Source organism: Gobio gobio (genome assembly GCF_949357685.1).
Source record: "Gobio gobio genome assembly, chromosome: 7".
Classification (NCBI taxonomy): domain Eukaryota; kingdom Metazoa; phylum Chordata; class Actinopteri; order Cypriniformes; family Gobionidae; genus Gobio; species Gobio gobio.
This window is the reverse complement of record NC_137103.1, coordinates 45,456,947-45,475,897: the sequence shown is the minus strand read 5'-3', so window position 1 is coordinate 45,475,897 and position 18,951 is coordinate 45,456,947. Positions and strand designations below refer to the sequence as shown.

The window sequence follows — 18,951 nt, the reverse complement described above, 5'->3', positions numbered from 1 at the left end:
CATGGGTCTGGGTTGGTCCTGTTGCATAAGCAGACAACTGTGAGAAGTCCTGCTGAGATGGACGATTAGTCAGACCTCGGAGAATGTACCATGTCAGACATGCGATTCAGTAACATGTCTAAAACTGCATCATCAGCTTCAAATGTTTAAAGACACTATGTACCCACATACCCAGTAAATATAGGCTGATCTTCATTGAAGTTTCATGTGTTTTTGTTTTCATCACATTAGAGACAGAAAAGTGGAACTTGAGGAAAATGAACAACTCTTTACAATAAGATCCCATAAGTGTAACTTCACAGATTTTCAACTTTCCCTGTGTTACCTGGACCGAGAAATTTGTATTAATTTGTTAGCAAACGTCTGAATAAAAACGTCTGAAGTCTACTAAATGATGAAATGAACATGAACAACTATTGATAAACTATAAACAAATGGAACTATTTTTCTTTTTTTTTGTCATTTTGTTTAAAAAGGTAAAAATATATACTATGATTTATGTTCAATATTTTAACTCATTGTAGAAGACAACCCAAATAACATAAAACACAAACCATGTTACTGTCCATCAAATACTATTGGAAATAATACCAGAATAAAATGCAGGGAGAGATTCAGAAGTACAAAAGGTAGCTTTTGTGATTTTTAAGAATCAAATATTCAACACTCAAGCTGCTCTTTAAGCTTTTATGAATAACAAAATCTGTTTTATCTCCATGGCACAGCACTATTTTCATTAATATCACAAATATAGACAGATGGCAAGTGTTTCGCCATCCCAAATCTATTTAAAAAGTCAAACACTGAAAAATGGACAAAACACCAGTATTAAAAACCATAACATCATCTTTCCGCTCTCGCTCTCGTACACATGAACATCACCATTATGTGTCCAAACATCAACATTGGCACTTGCAGGACAATCAACTCAGATAGTGCTGAGCAAGTATACGATCCCCATGAGGAAAACCATCCATATTTAAATGGCACAACTAACAAGAAGGCACGTCAACTGCACGTTAACAGGGGCTCTACAGTCCACGTTACAGCATGCCCAAATCACTTTCTCAATAAACCACCTAACAGCTTTAGTGATCTAATGGAGAGTTAAGGCATTACAAGTCGAACATCTGTTTCCACTGACAAATCAAAGTTTGGTTTGATTCCAGTATTCTTTACTCGTTTTGATTAATATAAACACACAAATGGCATACTGTTATGAATTTAGAACTATACAGTATCAGACAAACTGATTTTGTAAATAAGACCACTTTGATATTGTCTGACAAAAATTTGCTACAGTAATTTTAAGGCCACATTGAAGGACCTCGCATTAGACACAATAAAGCATACTGTATACGATTCAAAAGGTGCATTAGCTTAACCTTCGGAGTGAAATGGGCCGTGTGACAATAGGTGCTGGGCCGATTTCCCTTTCTTACAACTGTTGCTTTGTGAAACTTGAATTTCAAGTGCTACTGATTGCATCATGACTCCTTTTTCATGTTTGATTTAGAAATTAAAGTGGAGAAGAAAAAAACAAACAAAAAAAAAACATGATTTTTTGAAAAATAAAAGGGATGCTTGTTTCAGAGTCCAATAAACTTGACATCATATTATTCAATGTGATTGCCATTTATGGTTTCGTCCTCACTTGAGATCCTGAGGTAAACTCGTTTAACACAGGGAATGAGGGAAGCTTAACCCAAGATATAAACCCAAGAGGAAGTCATTTTCTTAAAACACAAATCTTTCCACCCACTGAAGAGGACAATCAACTTGTTTCATTTTAACAGGGCTTCCCTCAACCATGAAAAAGAAAGAGTTGCAAAGAAGGAAACACATTTCTTTTGGGGAATCTCACCGAAAACAAGCCTAGGCCACATTTACCCCTGAAATCAAGTGAAAAATTAAATACAAAATAATATTTGCGTAAAGAAAACAGCATATTTTATGACAGTTCAGTTTTTTGTTTTTTTTTGCACTGTGAAATTATTTTCATGTTAATTAAAGTTTATTATTACCATACTACATCTGGACATTTTACTTTTTGAATCGTTTTTTTTTTTTTTTGTGATTTCCATTATTATTCACAATAGGGATTTTCATAACTTTTAGCATAAACAATACGCGTTAAAGGCAATACAACAAATACAACCATAATGTATAAATACATATTTATAGAATTTAAATATATTATCATATTTCTTTACACATTACAGTAAGTATAAGTTTGCATGTTTTTCATCATAGCGGAAATTAGGGGGGGAATGTGTTTAGTTGCCAAAATCTTGTCACAAATGCAAAAAAAAAAAAAAAACATTTTCCTTAAGCAAAATATAATTTCATATTTCTATTATTTGACTTCAGGGTGAAATATGGTCTCGTCCGCTTTCCTGAGATTCACCCATTCGAGTGTTAAAACAATCAGCTTGTTATTTTACGCTTGTAATGTATAAAGCAGTCCTTCACAGTTCTGTCATTCGCCTTCTTTTCTCTATCAAACATCATGTGAATGGAATTCTGGGTAGGTGACGAGGACTGAGCTAGTGGCTGGTCCTGTTAGGGGGAAGCAGTGTGGTGCTCCGAGCCCAGCAGCCTCCCTGGCCCCATAGTGACAGCTGCCCTTAGTGTCTTGCTAGCTAGTAGTCCTCTGCTGCTTGAGCACAGTGTAGACATTATCCACTTTACTCAGTCTCTCGAAGAAAGGGATGAGATCCAGCAGCTCTGTGTCAGACATGTCATCAAACCAGGAGGCTACAGGTACCTAAACATGTCAAAGAAGAGTTTGTTCAAAATAATATGCATTTTGAGATCCAGCAGTTTATTTATTTGACAAACCATTGACAAATAAACTTTAGCAGGCTAAGCACTGACTGTATAGACTGTATCGTCAGACCCAAAGCAGTTATATGCACAAAAGAACAAAGAAAGGCAGTAACGTACAGCATTGTCTGGGTGGAAGATGTAGGAGGCTGGCGAGTTGTCCACAATGATGACTTTGTTGAGATCCCTGCCTAGACGGCTTAGGTCCTTGACATAATTTCCACGGTGAAACACACAAGATTCCCGGAAAAGACGGCTTCGGAAAGCTCCCCATTTGTCCAGCAGATCCGAGACGGGATCGGCATACTAGAAAAACAGAATTTTATGTTCAGAAAGTCTTCCAGTTTTTCCCCAGTGGAAATGCACAAGTCAGAGGTCACACAGCATAAAACAAATTAAATATTTCATCTTTTTGGGGGTTTTACTTGGATTGTTTTTAAATTCTACATTTTATGGGTTAATTATTACCTTATCATCAACTGACAATCCCCCAGCAGTTTCTTTAAAAACCCCAGTTTGGGAAACCCTGACATAATGTAATGTTCGATGTGCTTCATTTTGTTGATGACATTTTCCACACTTTATTTTTCTTTTTGCATTTTTATATCACTATAGTACAAGATAATCCTATTTAAATCGATGTGATAAAATATTTAAGGCTAAAAGTCAAAAGTAATCAAAAAGTAGTCAAATTGTATTACCTGAAATGTGTTTGTGTGTATGGTGTATGTGTATCTGCAGTATGCATGCATGTGTGAGTGTTTGTGATATATACATATATATAGGCATGAACTCTACAAGACCCCTGAAGGTGCACTGTGGTATCTGGCACCAAGACGTTAGCAGCAGCTCCTTCAAGTCCTGTAGGTTGCGAGGTGGAGCCGCAGAGGCTCAATTGGATCGAGGGCAACATCTTGAACATCAGAGGGTGCATTATCCTGCTGAAAGAGGCCACTTCCTCCAGGCAACACCATTGTCATAAAGGAGTGCAGCTCATCTGCAACAATGTTTAGGTGGGTGGCACGTGTCAAATTTACATCCACATGAAAGGCCAGACCCAGGGTTTCCCAGCAGACCATTGCCCAGAGCATCACACTCCCTCCACCAGCTTGTCGTCATCCCACAGTGCATCCTGGTACCATCACTTCCCCAGGTAAATGGCACACATGTACACGGCCGTACACGCAATGTAAAAGAAAACGCGACTCATCGGACCAGATGACCTTTAACCCCTAGGAGTCTGAGCTGTTTTGAGGCCCTTTAGAAGTTTTGACATGCTCTTACATTTGTGTTTTTTTCAGTTGCTTATAAACATATTAATGGCAAAAGTGTAATTACACTGTATTCAGCACAAACTGGGCTACCATAATATGTGAGCAACATGTATGTACATGCTTGTATTTTTGAGAGAAAAATGTTTATGCAAATGTTAAAAAGTGTTCTTCTTATTTAGTTGAAAATTGTACTTGTCTAGTAAATGCATCTTGATTTAAAAATGTTTAAATATTTAGACTAGAAACAAGACAAAAATGACTGAGAAGAGCATCTATTTTTATGTTTTTAAAAGTAGTCTCATGCTAAAAAAAAAATAATAATTAAAATTAAGAACAGATTACATAAATACAGAATATTTGTTTACATTGTTTAAAACCTGACATTTCAACGTTTCTTTAGACATAGGTCTAGAGCTTATTGAATACTTTTCTCACAAACATGAGTTCCTTTTCTGAAGACTATCTGAATGAATGTCTTCAAGAGAGAGGCTGCAGATCGCGCATCATGTTTGTTTTCTTTATTTTGCAAAAAGCAAAACATTTTGTTTTTATTGTGACTGTACAAAAAAAAAGAAACTTAATAGATTATAATGATGTATAACACTTGCCTGAATGATAAAAAACGATTTGAGTCTCTGGCACTGATAAGAAACCGACCGCCGACTCGAGGAGGTTAAGGTCCAGTTCACAACAACGCTCATGTGCCCATTGTAGGCACTTTCAACGGAGGACAGGGGTCTTCATAGGCTACTCAGCCCCATATGCAGCAGACGGGAATCACTGTGTATTATGACACATTCCTCCCATAACATCATTAAAATTGTGCGGTTTGTGCCATTGTAGACCTTCTTTTGGCTCGGACCAAACGGAATAGCCTTCGTTGCCCTCGTGCATTGATGAGCCTTGGGCGCCCAACACCCTGTCGCCGCAAGGTGGTTTGTCCTTTCTCGGACCACTGTTGGTCAATTCACACCACTGCTGACCAGGAACAATCCACAAGTCTTCCCGTTTCAGAAATACTCTGACCAAATCCCCGTGCCATATCAATTTAGCCATTCAAAGTCATTCAGACCTGCCCATTTCTTCTGCATCCAACAAGTTGATTATGAGAACTGTTTGTTTGCTTATCACCTAATCTAACCAGACCTTAATATGTGGCCTTGTTAGGAGATGAGCATCTTCACCTGTGATTGGTCAATGTTTTGGCTCATTAGTGTGTATATATATATATATATATATATATATATATATATATATATATATATATATATATATATATATATATATATATATATATATATATATATATGATGCTGTGACATGACTAAAATCTTATCTGAAATCAGACACCAAAGTCAGAACACTAATTATTTTTTTTACAGGTTTGAAAGTGCATTTTAAAATAACTGAATGGTTTCCATAACCGTGCAAACCCTGTAACCATCTATAAAAACCGATACATACTGTAGGTGATGTTAGATCCCATTTCTTAATTTAATGCTGAACACTGTGCATAGTGCGAAAATCCTTGTGCATTTCTTACCTTGGCTAAGCTTGCAGTGAATAACACGCACTCAAACAGCTCCCCCATCCGTTTGAGGAACTCGTCAACATGAGGTCTCTTCAACACATACACCTACATTCAGAAGGCAGACAAAGAAAACAACTGTTAAAATGTGTCAATAGTTCAAAGTATCAAACTAACAGCTAGACAAAAAACTGCATACGAGGATGACTGACACCAAACCACGTCACATTCATAAAGTGCTTTGCAATGTTACAGCTACGATTTATTAAATAAATAAGATTTATATTAGCCTGCATCTTGATATGAAGCTCCATATAACGATGAGCTTTATGTTACCGTAGAACGATAAACCCTGTTTTAAGAGAAGCAATAAAACGGCTTGTTTTACTCTAACAATTAGGTCAGCCAAGCTCGTTTATGAAGCTGGTGGTCTCATTCCTGAACCAAGTCATCCCGAATAGGCTTTCCTGACATCACAAGCCTATCCTGGATTACTTGAAACAGGCCTAAGCCATGTCTGTCAGCCGTCTTCAGTCTGCTGGTGTAACTGGGGCCTTTAAAGGAACAAGGCATCATACTGTCATAGCTCAAGAGAGATAGAGAGAGAGAGCAGGAGAATCGTTATGAAGAGAGATTGATGGCCAATGACTTCTCAGAAGCCAGTCAGGGTTTCTCCATTTCGTCAGGACACAGAAATAGCCACCTGCTGCTCTGGCCCATCAGTCGAGACGGCAACGAAACTGTCAGGTTGCACACCCGTGTTAAGCGGCAATAGGTAAACAGTGCTGAACAACGCAAGCGTTTTATCCTCTGTGCGACAGCAGACAGCAAATAGTGGCCACAGGTATGATTATGACAAAAGCATAACTGATGATTATTTTTCTTGATGTTGTAAAGACAATTGTTAATTTTAAATAAATACTTAATCTGTGTGGTGAAACCCTCATAAATTCTTTATGCATGTACGCAGGCAGCAAACAACAGAAAAACATGACGATGCTCACATTATAATCAACAAAGCTGTACCTGCAGATTTTCACAGTTTCACACATTGCTTGAGAACAGAAGCGAAACATTACACATTCGTCCAATTAGGACTGATGTTGACAGTCCTTTAGATCCATTTACACGGCTCTGAATCACCACTGTATTCATGCGAATAATGGGATATGATTGGCTACAATTCTCGACCAGAGTAAAAACATGTAAATACAACAACTTGATCAAACACAGTAATCCATGGAACACCGGGTGGGAGCAAAAGGGTTCTAGGGGGTCAATGGAAAATTTTGGAAAACAAAAAAATTATATTATGGGCCAGATTTACTAACAGCTTGCGCCAGCGCAAACCCTCTTTTGGCATTAAAAAACTACTGTCAGGATTTACTAAAGACACGCAGTGATAAATTATCACTGAAAAGGCACGGACAGGGTTATTTTTGCGGCTGACCTTATTGCATATGCATTTGTAGGAGTTTCCCTTTCAGGCACAACATTTATGGGAGGAAAGTATTTAAATGAATCACGCAAGGTGATTTACTAAGGTTTGCGCTCGTCAATGTACTGGTGCTTGCGCCATTATTTACCGCCCAAAAGAATTAAAAGAAAAAAATTATTATTTTCAGGTTTATACATCTAATATTAACAGTGGTTATAGAAAAAAAAGATACACTTGATATAAAACTCGCTATTTTCCAGATAATATTTTAATAATTGACTTCAGAGCAATAAGAATATAGATTATTTAATTATATTAATTTATATCATGTGTATCTGTGTATATTAGGGGTGTAACGGTTCACGTATTCGTACCGAACCGTTTCAGTACAGGGCTTTCGGTGCGGTGCGTGTGTGTACCGAACGGTTACGGATGCTATCTTTAACAGTTAACAGTCGGCTTGTTTTAAGTGCGTAACACACTTCAGTCCTAGTTCCCACACGAACATATTAAGTATTATGTCCATTTTATCACGAAATTAAAATGATAAATGCCGTTTTGACGCTCTTTAAAACTGTAGACACGTCAGTTCAAGCGGCCGCAGCGCGCGCGTGTGCATGCGATCATCTGTGCATGCGATCATCTGTGACTGCGATCATCTCTTCCTGAAGAATAAACATGAATTAATATCTTAAGGTATGTTGAGGATACATTAACACTGAAACATATCATATGTGGTGTAATCGCTCAATCAGTGTTTCAACAGCAGAAAGACGTCAATATTAAAACAGCATTTACCTCAGGCAGTCATTCAGTGTCCACAGCTGTTAGTTCACTGGAGAAATCAACTATTTCGCTAAAAATATGCACTATATTAGCCTATATATTCATTATATTCTACTTAACCTGTTAGTGATGTCTTGATTATTTGATGTATGTTTAAATAAACCTGTCATGAAAATGACACTCACTTGTGTAAATGATTATATTTCAACAACGAATCTGAGAATTTTTTTTTTATATAAATTAGATTTAAAAATGAATGCAAAAACAGCCTTATGTGAAGCTTATGAGTGTTGATTATTATACCTAAAAAAAAATAACAACTGAATTTAGGCTAATAGTTTTGGCTCTGTTGTTAACCTTTAATATTAATGTGCAAGAAGTAAGGGCTCCCTATAAACCTTTAGTTATAATTTAATTCATTTAAGGACAGACAATTTTTTTCTTCAGTAAACCACTGTTTAATAAAAAATTTATAAAAAGCAATTTTGTAAAACTGCTCTACCGAACCCGTACCGAACCGTGACTTCAAAACCGAGGTACGTACCGAACCGTCAGTTTTGTGTACCATATATATATATATGTTTTTCTTTAATTTATTAAATAATTATTTATATTTTAGGAAGCAGATTCTTCACAAGGGGATCATATTTTGAGGATCTTGGCATTGTGGTAATCAACACTTTTCATGATTGAAAAAGCAATAATCATAGTCTTTTCTCTTTTTTTCCGATGATTGCTGCCCTACAGTTAATGTCATAGCATATCTTTCTAATCGTCAGTTATCCATGGACAACCTTGCATGAGAACAGGTTATGCTCACCTGATGTACTGTCCCATCAATTTCCACTGGAATGATGAAGTCAGCATTGTTTACCGGCTGGGAAGAAAACACACAAGAAAATGGATTTAATTGTTGCAGGCAAGAAAATAAGATAAATCTAAATTGCATTTGCAGGTGACAATCAATGACTGACAGGATGTGTAAACATCCATCAAGCTCCAGTCATTTTCAGAATATTGCCACAGCCCCTGAGAGTGGTCTTTAGATAGGTCTAGAAACTCAATCTCAAATGTTAAGATAATCACGTTTGTGTGTTATAGAGATGTCAGGACAGCGTGACCTACATTCACAGATGTGGCATGAAGTAACATTACTAGTACTGTCTTGTGCTATAAGATCACACTTGTTTTACTTCTGACTGACTTTAAAGGAATAGCTCACTCCAAACATTAACATTTATATTATTAATTTACTCTTAAGTCATTCCAAACCGGTATGCTGTTCATTTTCAGTGAAAAAAACCTGCAATTTGACTTATTTTTTGAACTAACTGCTTCCTTATCAGTGAGCTTTTTTAAACTGCATTTGCAATTAAAAAAACAGCTCAAATTGAATACACTCATACTTAGTCCTTGTTTACACCTGGTATTAAGAAGCATTTTCATCGATCGGATCACAAATGAACGATGCTAAATACAGGTGTGAACGGGGTCGAAAACGTTTTGAACTTGCCACTTTCGACAACTTCCAGAGGTAGTCGGAAACGCATTTGACCGGATTGCTTTCGTAGTGCAAACGCTCATGTGGCCGAATGCGTTCAAACAACAAAAGACCACCTACTCTCCTCCACCTACTGGCCTAATGCGTAAACATTATGGGAAGCATGCTAGCCAGACGGGAACATACCAGGCACAATGTTCTCTCACCATTCCTGATTTCTAACACGCACTCGCCACTTTCGGCATCGTCTTGCGGCTGTCAGAGCAGAAATGAAAGCTGCTGCTCTCTGTATGCTTTCCATCGTATCCTTTCACGTTCATATGTAAATTGTGCAGGCTAATTTCGTCCGTTAGATCTGAAAAAGCCCATACATTTACCCGCCCATAGACCCTCCCCTCGATGAATTCAGGACAGAAATGGTTGAAAGTGGACAAAAGAGACTAATTAAAACATCCGGTTTAAACAAGAATTTGTCTCCCTCGCCTACTTGTGATCCGATCGAACAAAATGCATCTTAATACCAGGTGTAAACAGGGCCTTTGACTGTTTTAAGGACTATAACTACTCATTGTACTCAGTGAACTTGTCTGAGCTGAGACTCCTGGTGAGGAAAACATTCCTTTTCCTCCTGGCTTCCCCGAATTGTGCACATAGCATCTCTATGATGTCATGCAGCCAGCGAAAAAAACTTCCATAAAGAGTCAAATCAGAAGAAGCCACATTTCTCCAAGTGTATGCATGCGTGTAAAAACAAACACTAAATGCGGTACGACAACCAAATGTAGCAAGACTGCACTTTCTCTAGAAAATTCTACCCTTTCCATCGGCTCAAATGAGCTTATGTGTATTTACACTGGTACACTTCCTGCTAACTCTGAAGGTCGGAAAATAACTTGTGTCTGGTATCTAAAAAGAATGACTAGCAATAAAATTATTTAGCAAAATATGACTTTCTGTTGTGTTCTTGGTCAAGCACATTGTAATGGACACTGCATGTGTTCTGTTACAATACAAACATTATTTTCATTATTTCATTGCAAAATAACATTACATTGCATTAGGCCTGCAAACAACTTGTCTACATTAACATGCAAGAACAGACTGAACTAATTCTGGAGGTGTTTTTCCTCTATGCTTCCATATGAAGCAACTGTCAGTTTACAGTAGAGACAGATATTGGTCTTAAAAAAATGCATTAAAACATTCTGTACCACCACTACTATCACAAATTGGTATTTCAAAAGTAATATGTACTATATAGACTACAAACAGATTTCACAAACCCTCTCATCAGTCCCAAACTAAAAGTATATCGAGGTCTATAGCATTTACACTTCAGGGAAATCAACTTACTAAAAGGCTTACCTATAGTTGTCGAAGCATATTATCAGAACAGATCATTTAAAAATGGAAATTCTGTCATTTACTCATCTTCATATTGTTCAAAATCTGTAAGACTGTCTTTCTTCTGCAGAACATACATTTTGAACAATGTTTCAATGGTTTTTGCCAATATAAAGAAGGTCACTGGCAGCCAAACATCACTGGACCTCATTGTCTATCATTGTATAGACAAAAAACACTAAACATCTCAAAACAGTTTTGTTTGCATTTTACAAAAGAAATAAGTCATACCATTTTTGAATGACATGAGGGCGAGTAAATTATGACAATATTTTCTTTTTTGGGTGAACTCTCTCTTAATGCTCAGGCAGGAGAAAACATTTTAACACTTGAGCTTTAAGGTTTGTGTTAATGTGAATGCATGCAATGGTGTTAAATGTCTATCTATAACATTTAGTCAAGTGTATCTCATAGCCATGATATGATTAGTTGAGCTGCCAACAGCACATGTGAAATATAGTTTCTTCACACCCACTGCCAGCTATAAACTGATGGAAAAAGAGGGCTCAACACATTGGCTTACCTTGAATGAACTGTGGACTAGTGTTTCATCCAGATCGATGACTACACAGATCTTCCCTACATCTTTAGACTTTATCTGTGGGAGAAGTGGCTTGGTTGGGACCTGTAATTCACATTTCAATGACACTGGTAAATAAGCAGCCAAGTAGGCATTTAAGACAAGAAACTATTTTACAGTAAAAATCAAGTATAGGTCAGGTCATATGTTTCAACATGGTGGGTCGCAACTCAAAAGTGGACGTAAATAAAAAGTCTCCCACCTCAGAAAAACAAACTCTACTGTACTGTAAGACATGGCTTAATGATCATGGGAAAATGTGGGTCCAATGGCCAAACCAGTTGAGAAACACTAGTAAAGTTTTTTAATGTCACAGAAATTCTTCAAAAAATGTAAAGACAGAAATTACATACCAGCTATGCAAAATACTTTATTATAAACATTATGATTCATTATTAGTCTTCTCTAGTCTGTTAGTAAACACTCTAGTTTTCTGAGTAATATATATATAGGACTGGCCGGTATGATGGTATGTACTGTATGTTGAACAGTAAAGTGTGTCAACTGGTAAAGATTTTATTTGATATTCTATAGGTTTTTATGGGAAAGCTATAGGTGGACAGTCACATGGAAAATATGCAAGACACTGAGCGTGACATGTCCAGAATTTACAGATGGAATTAACTGTTTTATAACACTAGTTATAACTAGTAGAACTATAGAATAATATAAACACTCCTGTTCTGCAGTTTGGGGTCGGTAAGATTTCTATTTCTTTGAAAGAAGTCTTTTATGCTCACCAAGACTGCATTTATTTAATCGAATATACAGTACCATTTTGAAATATTATTAAAATTTAAAATAACTGTTTTCTACTTCAATATATCTTAAAATATAATTTATTCCTATGTTAGCAAAGCTGAATTTTTAGCAGCCATTAATCCCGTCTTCAGGGTCACATGATACTTGATACGACAGAAAATATTCTACTGTTTATTTATTTGGAGCCCCAGGAAATGTTCCTATTATTATCATCATTATGTTGAAAACAGTTGTGCTGTTTAAAGGGATAGTTCACCCAAAAATGAAAATTACCCCATGATTTAATCACCCATTTAATGCCATTATAATGCTTGGATTAACCAGGACATTTTTATAATATAACTCCGATTGTATTCGTCTGAAAGAAGAATGTCATATACATCTAGGATGGCTTGCGGGTGAGTAAATCATGGGGTAATTTTCATTTTTGGGTGAACTATCCCTTTAATATTTGTGAAAACCCAGAATCTTTGATGAACAGCAAGTTCAAAAGTCTTACCTGTCATTTTTGATCAATTTAACGTGTCCATGCTGAAAACGAATTCTTACTGACCCCAAAAGATCTGAATGGTAGTGTACAATTAACAAAATACAAATATACCATGATAAGATTTTGGTCATACAGCCCATCCCAAACTGGGTGTATTAGTTATAGAGATGAGTATCCATAAGGGGGCATAAGGTAGCTCTTTTAGCACTAGCATTCCATAAGCAGAGGAAGATCAAGTGACTGACTGCAGCTGGGGTGGAATTGCAAAGCTGCTCACAGTCTGAAACCGTCTCTGTCCTATGCTTACAGAATGAGTATCTCAAGACCCACGCGGCCTTCAGGATTCGTTACAACTGGAAGAGTGTACAGATGACTCTGATTTAAATAACATAACATATGACATGGAATAAGAACCCAGTATGCAGTCTTATTTTAGTTCTGTTGCTACTGACTTCATACTAATTAAATTTCAAACCCATTCCTTCATAAACAAAATCTTCTGACATTGTACTATCAAATTCATGCATAGAAGATGTTGATGCTTTTTAAAATATGCTTTCAACTCCTACAATCAATCAACAAGCGCCTCTCCTAAGAAAAAGGTACCTGATCTATGGGAGGAACACAGATTTCACAATCGCAGTCCTCTGGGTACTCTTCATCTTCAGATACATCGCTGTCCTCATAAGAATCATTCTGGTCACTTGTCTTTTTTTGGTCAGACTTAAATGCGTCCTGTTCAGATGTCTCACTTCTAGCAACTTGATGTATAAGTTCCTCTAATTTTTCATTTCGCTTCTCCTCAGGCAGACCATCTGTTTCAGGAGGAAGAAGGAGCCCAGAGGTGTCTTTTGGCTCGGTATGGGCCTCTTGCTGACCATCTGATACACAAAGAGAGCCAATCTCTGTGTTTGACTGTTCCTCAAAGGTGCAAGAGAGCAGTTGAGTGGCAGTTGGTGTCTCTTTACCTTTGTCCCTTTCCTCAGAACATCTCACAAGATCCTCAAAATCAAACTGGGTTGTTTCTTCATCTTCAGTAGTTTCAATCTCTCCACAACAAGGTCCATGAGCTCCCTCATTTTCAAAAGCAGGGTGTGTCTCCTCATTTTCATCAATTTCAACAATAGAACTGAGATCTTGTATGATTTCCTTGTTCTCAGACCTGTACAATTCTGTTAAATTCTGACTGACCTCATCTTCCAACAATTCTTCTTCAGGTGATTCCGATGGATCAACTTCTTGAAACGTGTTCTTTACAGCACAGGACTCATTGGAATCTCCAGATATATTGTTGAAAGCATTTTCAACCACTTCTTTCAGTCCAGAACCTTCAACGGCTGCAACACAGGACACGTCCTCTCCATTTATGACGCAAATATCATTGTCCTCAGAATAAAACGTGAGACTCTCGTCAATAAAATCAGGCACATAAGCATCAATTTCACAGATCTCGTCTGAATCGGGACAGTCATGGATTTGAACTGGTTCAATAGGGAGTCCAACAGCTACAGCTTCAGCATATGTTTTACTGCTTTCCTTAGCTGTCACTTGTCGCTCAGAATCAATCTCACATGCTTCTTCACAAGCATCTAAATTTTCCTGTGTATACATGTCAAAATTTGTATTACCTTCTTCATGGTACTCATTTGGTTGTAATATATTAATCGAGGACTCCTCATCCTCTGCAAGAAGGTTTTCCTTATCACATGGTTGATCTGAGAAGATTTCAAATGATTCAGACTCATCAACAAAACTTTTGAATGATTCATCGGTTTCAGAGCTACTTTGACTTTTAGCATCCATGCAGTCACCGTACTCCTCCTCGCTTGATTCATCTGAAGAACCTGTTCCTGTGGTTACTGCATCGAGGGAGATGTCCACATTTGAGTGGAGTTCAAAAGTTGCCTCCTCATCATCATCATCATCACCAAATTGAAACGGTTGAAGGGTTTCATCATTACAACATTTCCCTTTCTCCAGCTCTTCACACTTTCTACAGAGCTTCCTACAGTTATCCAAAGCTTGAACTTCAGGTATAGAATCTACAACTTCAGGGTTTTCTACCTCTTCATTTGCATCACTAATTTCAGCAGCAAGACTTGAAGTCTCCTTATTATGCCTCAAAAGATCGGTAAGAAATTGAGAAAGCCAGCGAGCCTCAAAGGTTTCCATTGATCCAGAAAACATGGCATCACACTCAGATGGTTTCCTACCCTCAGTTCTGCTGCTATGATTAGGCAAACTATCTTTGTTTTTTGCTTCAGGGTTGTGAAAGACAGAGTCGTGTGTTCCTGACAACTTTGGGCAATTTTCTGCAAGTCCGCTTTGATGTGGGCCCTCAGAATGGTCAGTGGGCATAGAGGGAGTGCATTGTTCAAGGATGTCACATTTTTCAAAGTACATTCCACAGCTTGTGCATTGTTCTAAAGCCTTAAAAGATACAGAGGATTCGCTGTGCTCAAAGAGTTGGTTACAGTCTTGATGTCCTTCAGTCGAGGAGTTAAAGGTTCGGCTACAATCAAAAGTCTCCGACATACAAGTGCAATCATCTAGACTATTGAGCAGAACTCTGTCATCAGAGGTGTCCATTTGCCCAGTAAGCTGTGTGTGCTCAAGGGACACAGAGTGGTCAGATGGCTTACTTTCTTTAGAGTCCTGACACAGTTCAGGCGATTCAAAATGTGTGGCATGGTATTCATCAAGCTTGTTTTGATTATTAGGCTCGGACTGTTTAGATGTCTCACAGTCTTCAGAATCTAGTTCAACTACATCGTTTTGATCAGATAAGTTGTCTTCAGAACTGCTGTTTTCACACTTGCAGTACTGTTCCTGATATTCTGTGCCACATTCAGAAAGCATTTCATAATCTAAGAGATCAAATTGTGAGGACTCAACATCAACTTGTGGAATTGAATCACAAAGATCTGCCTCAATTAACTGTTCTGCATCATCTTGCTCACAATCATCTCGGATCATCTCGGGTGAAATGTTTTCGTCTGCATCATCTTGTTGAAAATACTCACCAAGATCTGGGATAATCTCAGATAATTGTTCTGCATCATGCTGTTCAAAAGAGTCACAATCATCTAATTTAATCTCAGTTAAAATGATCTGTCCTGCATCATCTTGTTGAAAAGACTCACAATCTTCTAGGCTCATCTCAGACAAAGTTAACTGTTCTGCATCGTGTTCAGAAATCTCTCTTTGATCACTTGGCACAAATGCAATACAGAGTTCATCATTTTGGCATATTTCAACCAAGTCAACTGAAGAACTGCTTGTTTCAAAACACTCACTGTGCTCAGAGCAGCTGTCCAACAAAGAGCTATATCCAGATGAACCAGACTGATCTGAAAATTCACCATTGATTTGACCATTTTCAATGCAAAGTCCATCAGCTTCACTCAGTTCGATGGCTTTTTGGCCAATAGATGTTTCTGGTTCTGTGCACAATTCTGCAGCACGTTCCAAAGACTGGTTTTCCTTTTTTGGATCTCCTTGTCCAGAGACCTCTGAATGGCCAAAGCACAGTTCAGCGGGCATGTTTACTTCGGTGTGCTCGCTTTTAAAAAAGGAAGATGATTCCAAGTATTTAGTAATGTTGCTTTCGGCAAAAGACATCCGTTCTCCAAAACACTGGCAAAGGTCAGAAGACACTCCAGACATTCTCCCATAGATTTGCCTTCTCCAGAAAGCCTGCAGGAACAGTCAGAGATCTGCATCTGCAGAGGGGGCTCACAAAGCTGAAGGGATTCGTAGAGCCCACAGCCTGCCTGAGACACCAGCAGCAATGTGCACATTGACATGACAGAGGGGTTGAGACTCCACTGAACCCTGCACTCAGCCCGCCTTCAGGACACCTACCGATTTATTTTGGTGCTTCAGAGACGTGACAAATAACCCCTGGTGTATCAAATCACTATAAAAAGCTGAAGTAAGGCATAAATCTGAACCCGACACCTACAGCGTCTTGACACCCGATCTGTTCGTAGTTGTTCGTGGCCATGTTTTTTTTTTTTTCGTGAATAATTGTTTAATGAAATCATGACTGGAAAAAGTTCTTCATATCACCTTTCCATTAGTTGGGAATTTTGAGGGCAGATAGCTTTTCTTTTTGCTAAATAAATGAACAGCATTCATTTAGAGTAATTTAGGGTCTCTACATTAATGCAAATGAGATTAATTCTATACAGTATTATGGTACTTTCAACTGCAAGAGCTCGTCAACAGGAAAAGAATTGCGCAAAAACTAACTTGAGGTTTTGGTTTCCTCACTATCACAGCTGATCATGTGGCTCCCGCCTATGCTAACCACGAGCTGGCCAGTATTCAGAATATGCTAGAGAGTACAGGGTGGGGAGGCAGCGGGACGTCAAAATAAGAAGTTACCAAAACTGAAATAAACTCTTACTTTTGAGATGGTTCCATTCTCTTCCACCAGCAGCGGAGAGTTGTTATTGACGGGCACGTGATCCGTTTCGTCATGACAAAGGCAGCAGAACAGACTGTGGAAAATCCCACGACTGCGGGGTTTCTTCGTTGAGGATGCAGCATTCTGAGGGGTACCTGGGAAATGAGAAACACATCATATCATGCTAACAGCAACCCCGCTGTTCACCATCATATATCTTTACATACATGATACACTCGGCTAGTTCCGACAGCTTATGCTTGTTATAAGATGACTGTACTCAGATGCACATATAAATGACCGTTAATGACTGGTCTTAAATTATTACACATCTAAACAGCTGAGTGCCAGCATCAGAATAAAAAAAAAAACTTAAAACAAAAACTGAGGGCACAGAAACAAAAGTTTGCGGCCTTGAAATGAAATTCCCAATGATACTGTCTTAGTAATTAGACAGAAAATAGACTGTCCCCTAAATTAAGTCACATGTTGAAATATTAGGGCAAGCAGAATATTTACACTTAGGATGTAAGCAGGATACTTAGTAAAATCTTTCACTGAAAGCCTTTGCATACTTGGTGTATAGAACAAAACTAGTCTATGAATTTCTAAAAGGGTGGAGTGAAGGTTTTATTAATAGGAAACATATGTATGTCACACCCATGAGTTCCACGAAACTTACTCCATACTCTGAGCTTCAACATACGACATACAACAACGCTTTTTAGTCTGGCATGGTTTGAGGAAAAACAGTGGGAGGAAAAAGGATGTCAAACTGCTTTTTGCACCACTAAAAAAATTGCACAAATTGATTTTCATTTGAATCTTTGCTTAGAATTACTCAAGTAATCTCACATTTTACCTCATTTAAATGTTTAAAGGCCCAATTTTCACAGAGAGTCTCAACAGGATCTCCAAGTGGTCAATGGAAATACAATTTTAGGGGGTAAGTTTACTAGTATTTTTATTATTCAAAATGCCCATTTCTACTGTTAGCTGTTTGCTAATAAGCAAGATATTTGTCACCAAATACAGCAGTCAGAGACATAGTCTCCATGAATAGTGACACATTACAGGGAATCCACGTGATTATGGATCTATGTTGGGCTCGGGGAAACAGCACATCCCTGGGCAACTTACAGGAGCGAACAACAGCGACGAAAGCTGGACTTTGCAAGACAAAATCTTTGACAAATTAGGCTGCGGCCAAGATGGCCAAGGCAGCTGTCAACAAGGAGGATAAGCATGCCGTTCAAAATTCAAACGTAAAGCTCATGTATCAAACAAAGCCGTTATAAATAAGTTAGTTAGAACATATTGTAATTTCAGTTACAATAAGGCTCTCAGAGTAATGGTAAAAGATGATAAAAGAAGATAATCAGATGCTAAAGGTTTTGTTTCAAATTTAGATTAGCCCATTAGATTTATCTCCATGTCCTTAAACATAAAAGTTGCCCTTAAAACCAAACTTAACCCAAAGAATATATGCCATGAGCTGCCGACCCATCATCAGGATATAAAATATGTCTCTTGACCTTCACACATAAAATATACATTGACTTGTCAAAGGTAGCACACACGCTAACTGTGCATATGACCCTCTGGAGATATCCAGAGAATCTGACAGGCCATAATAGTGAAACATCGCTAAGTAAGCACACCTGCATCCTGGCACAGGACACGAGGGTGGCAGGTCTACATATGTGAGGAAAAGGGCAGGTGAAGGGAACTTTGAAGAAACCGCATCCATCTCTTCATGTTGACTCCTCTTATATTATCAGAAGGCTTTAAATAGCACCCACGGGCAGCTGTTGACAGAGGTTAGTGATGGCATTCTACATAAATATAGACCATGCCATAAACGGAATCGCAAAGAAAAAAAAACTTTGTTGTGTTCCCAGCGCAGGGACAGGAGGGAATGGCTCAACCATATGTTTATCTCATGCCGTAC

The 18,951-nt window shown here is 38.0% G+C and overlaps 2 protein-coding genes across 3 annotated transcripts in view; one reads left to right on the top strand and one right to left on the bottom strand.

Annotated features, from left to right (window-relative positions):
* Positions 1-18,951, top strand: part of tfpia (tissue factor pathway inhibitor a) — a 1,059,262-nt gene that overhangs the window by 569,323 nt on the left and 470,988 nt on the right. The gene's annotated exons all lie outside the window — the stretch shown is intronic.
* Positions 477-18,951, bottom strand: part of ctdsp1 (CTD (carboxy-terminal domain, RNA polymerase II, polypeptide A) small phosphatase 1) — a 40,386-nt gene continuing 21,911 nt past the window's right edge. Inside the window, exons 2-7 of one of the 2 annotated variants that reach the window (XM_079822332.1) lie at positions 17,001-17,155; positions 11,281-11,382; positions 8,673-8,729; positions 5,644-5,736; positions 2,947-3,132; positions 477-2,767 (exon numbers count right to left, since the gene is read on the bottom strand). In XM_079822332.1, coding sequence (XP_079678458.1) covers positions 2,639-2,767; positions 2,947-3,132; positions 5,644-5,736; positions 8,673-8,729; positions 11,281-11,382; positions 17,001-17,155 — 722 coding nt within the window. In that variant the 3' untranslated portion in view covers positions 477-2,638. Of the gene's footprint in view, positions 2,768-2,946; positions 3,133-5,643; positions 5,737-8,672; positions 8,730-11,280; positions 11,383-13,195; positions 16,467-17,000; positions 17,156-18,951 lie in introns of those variants that run through there. The other variant, XM_079822331.1, reaches the window with a different exon arrangement.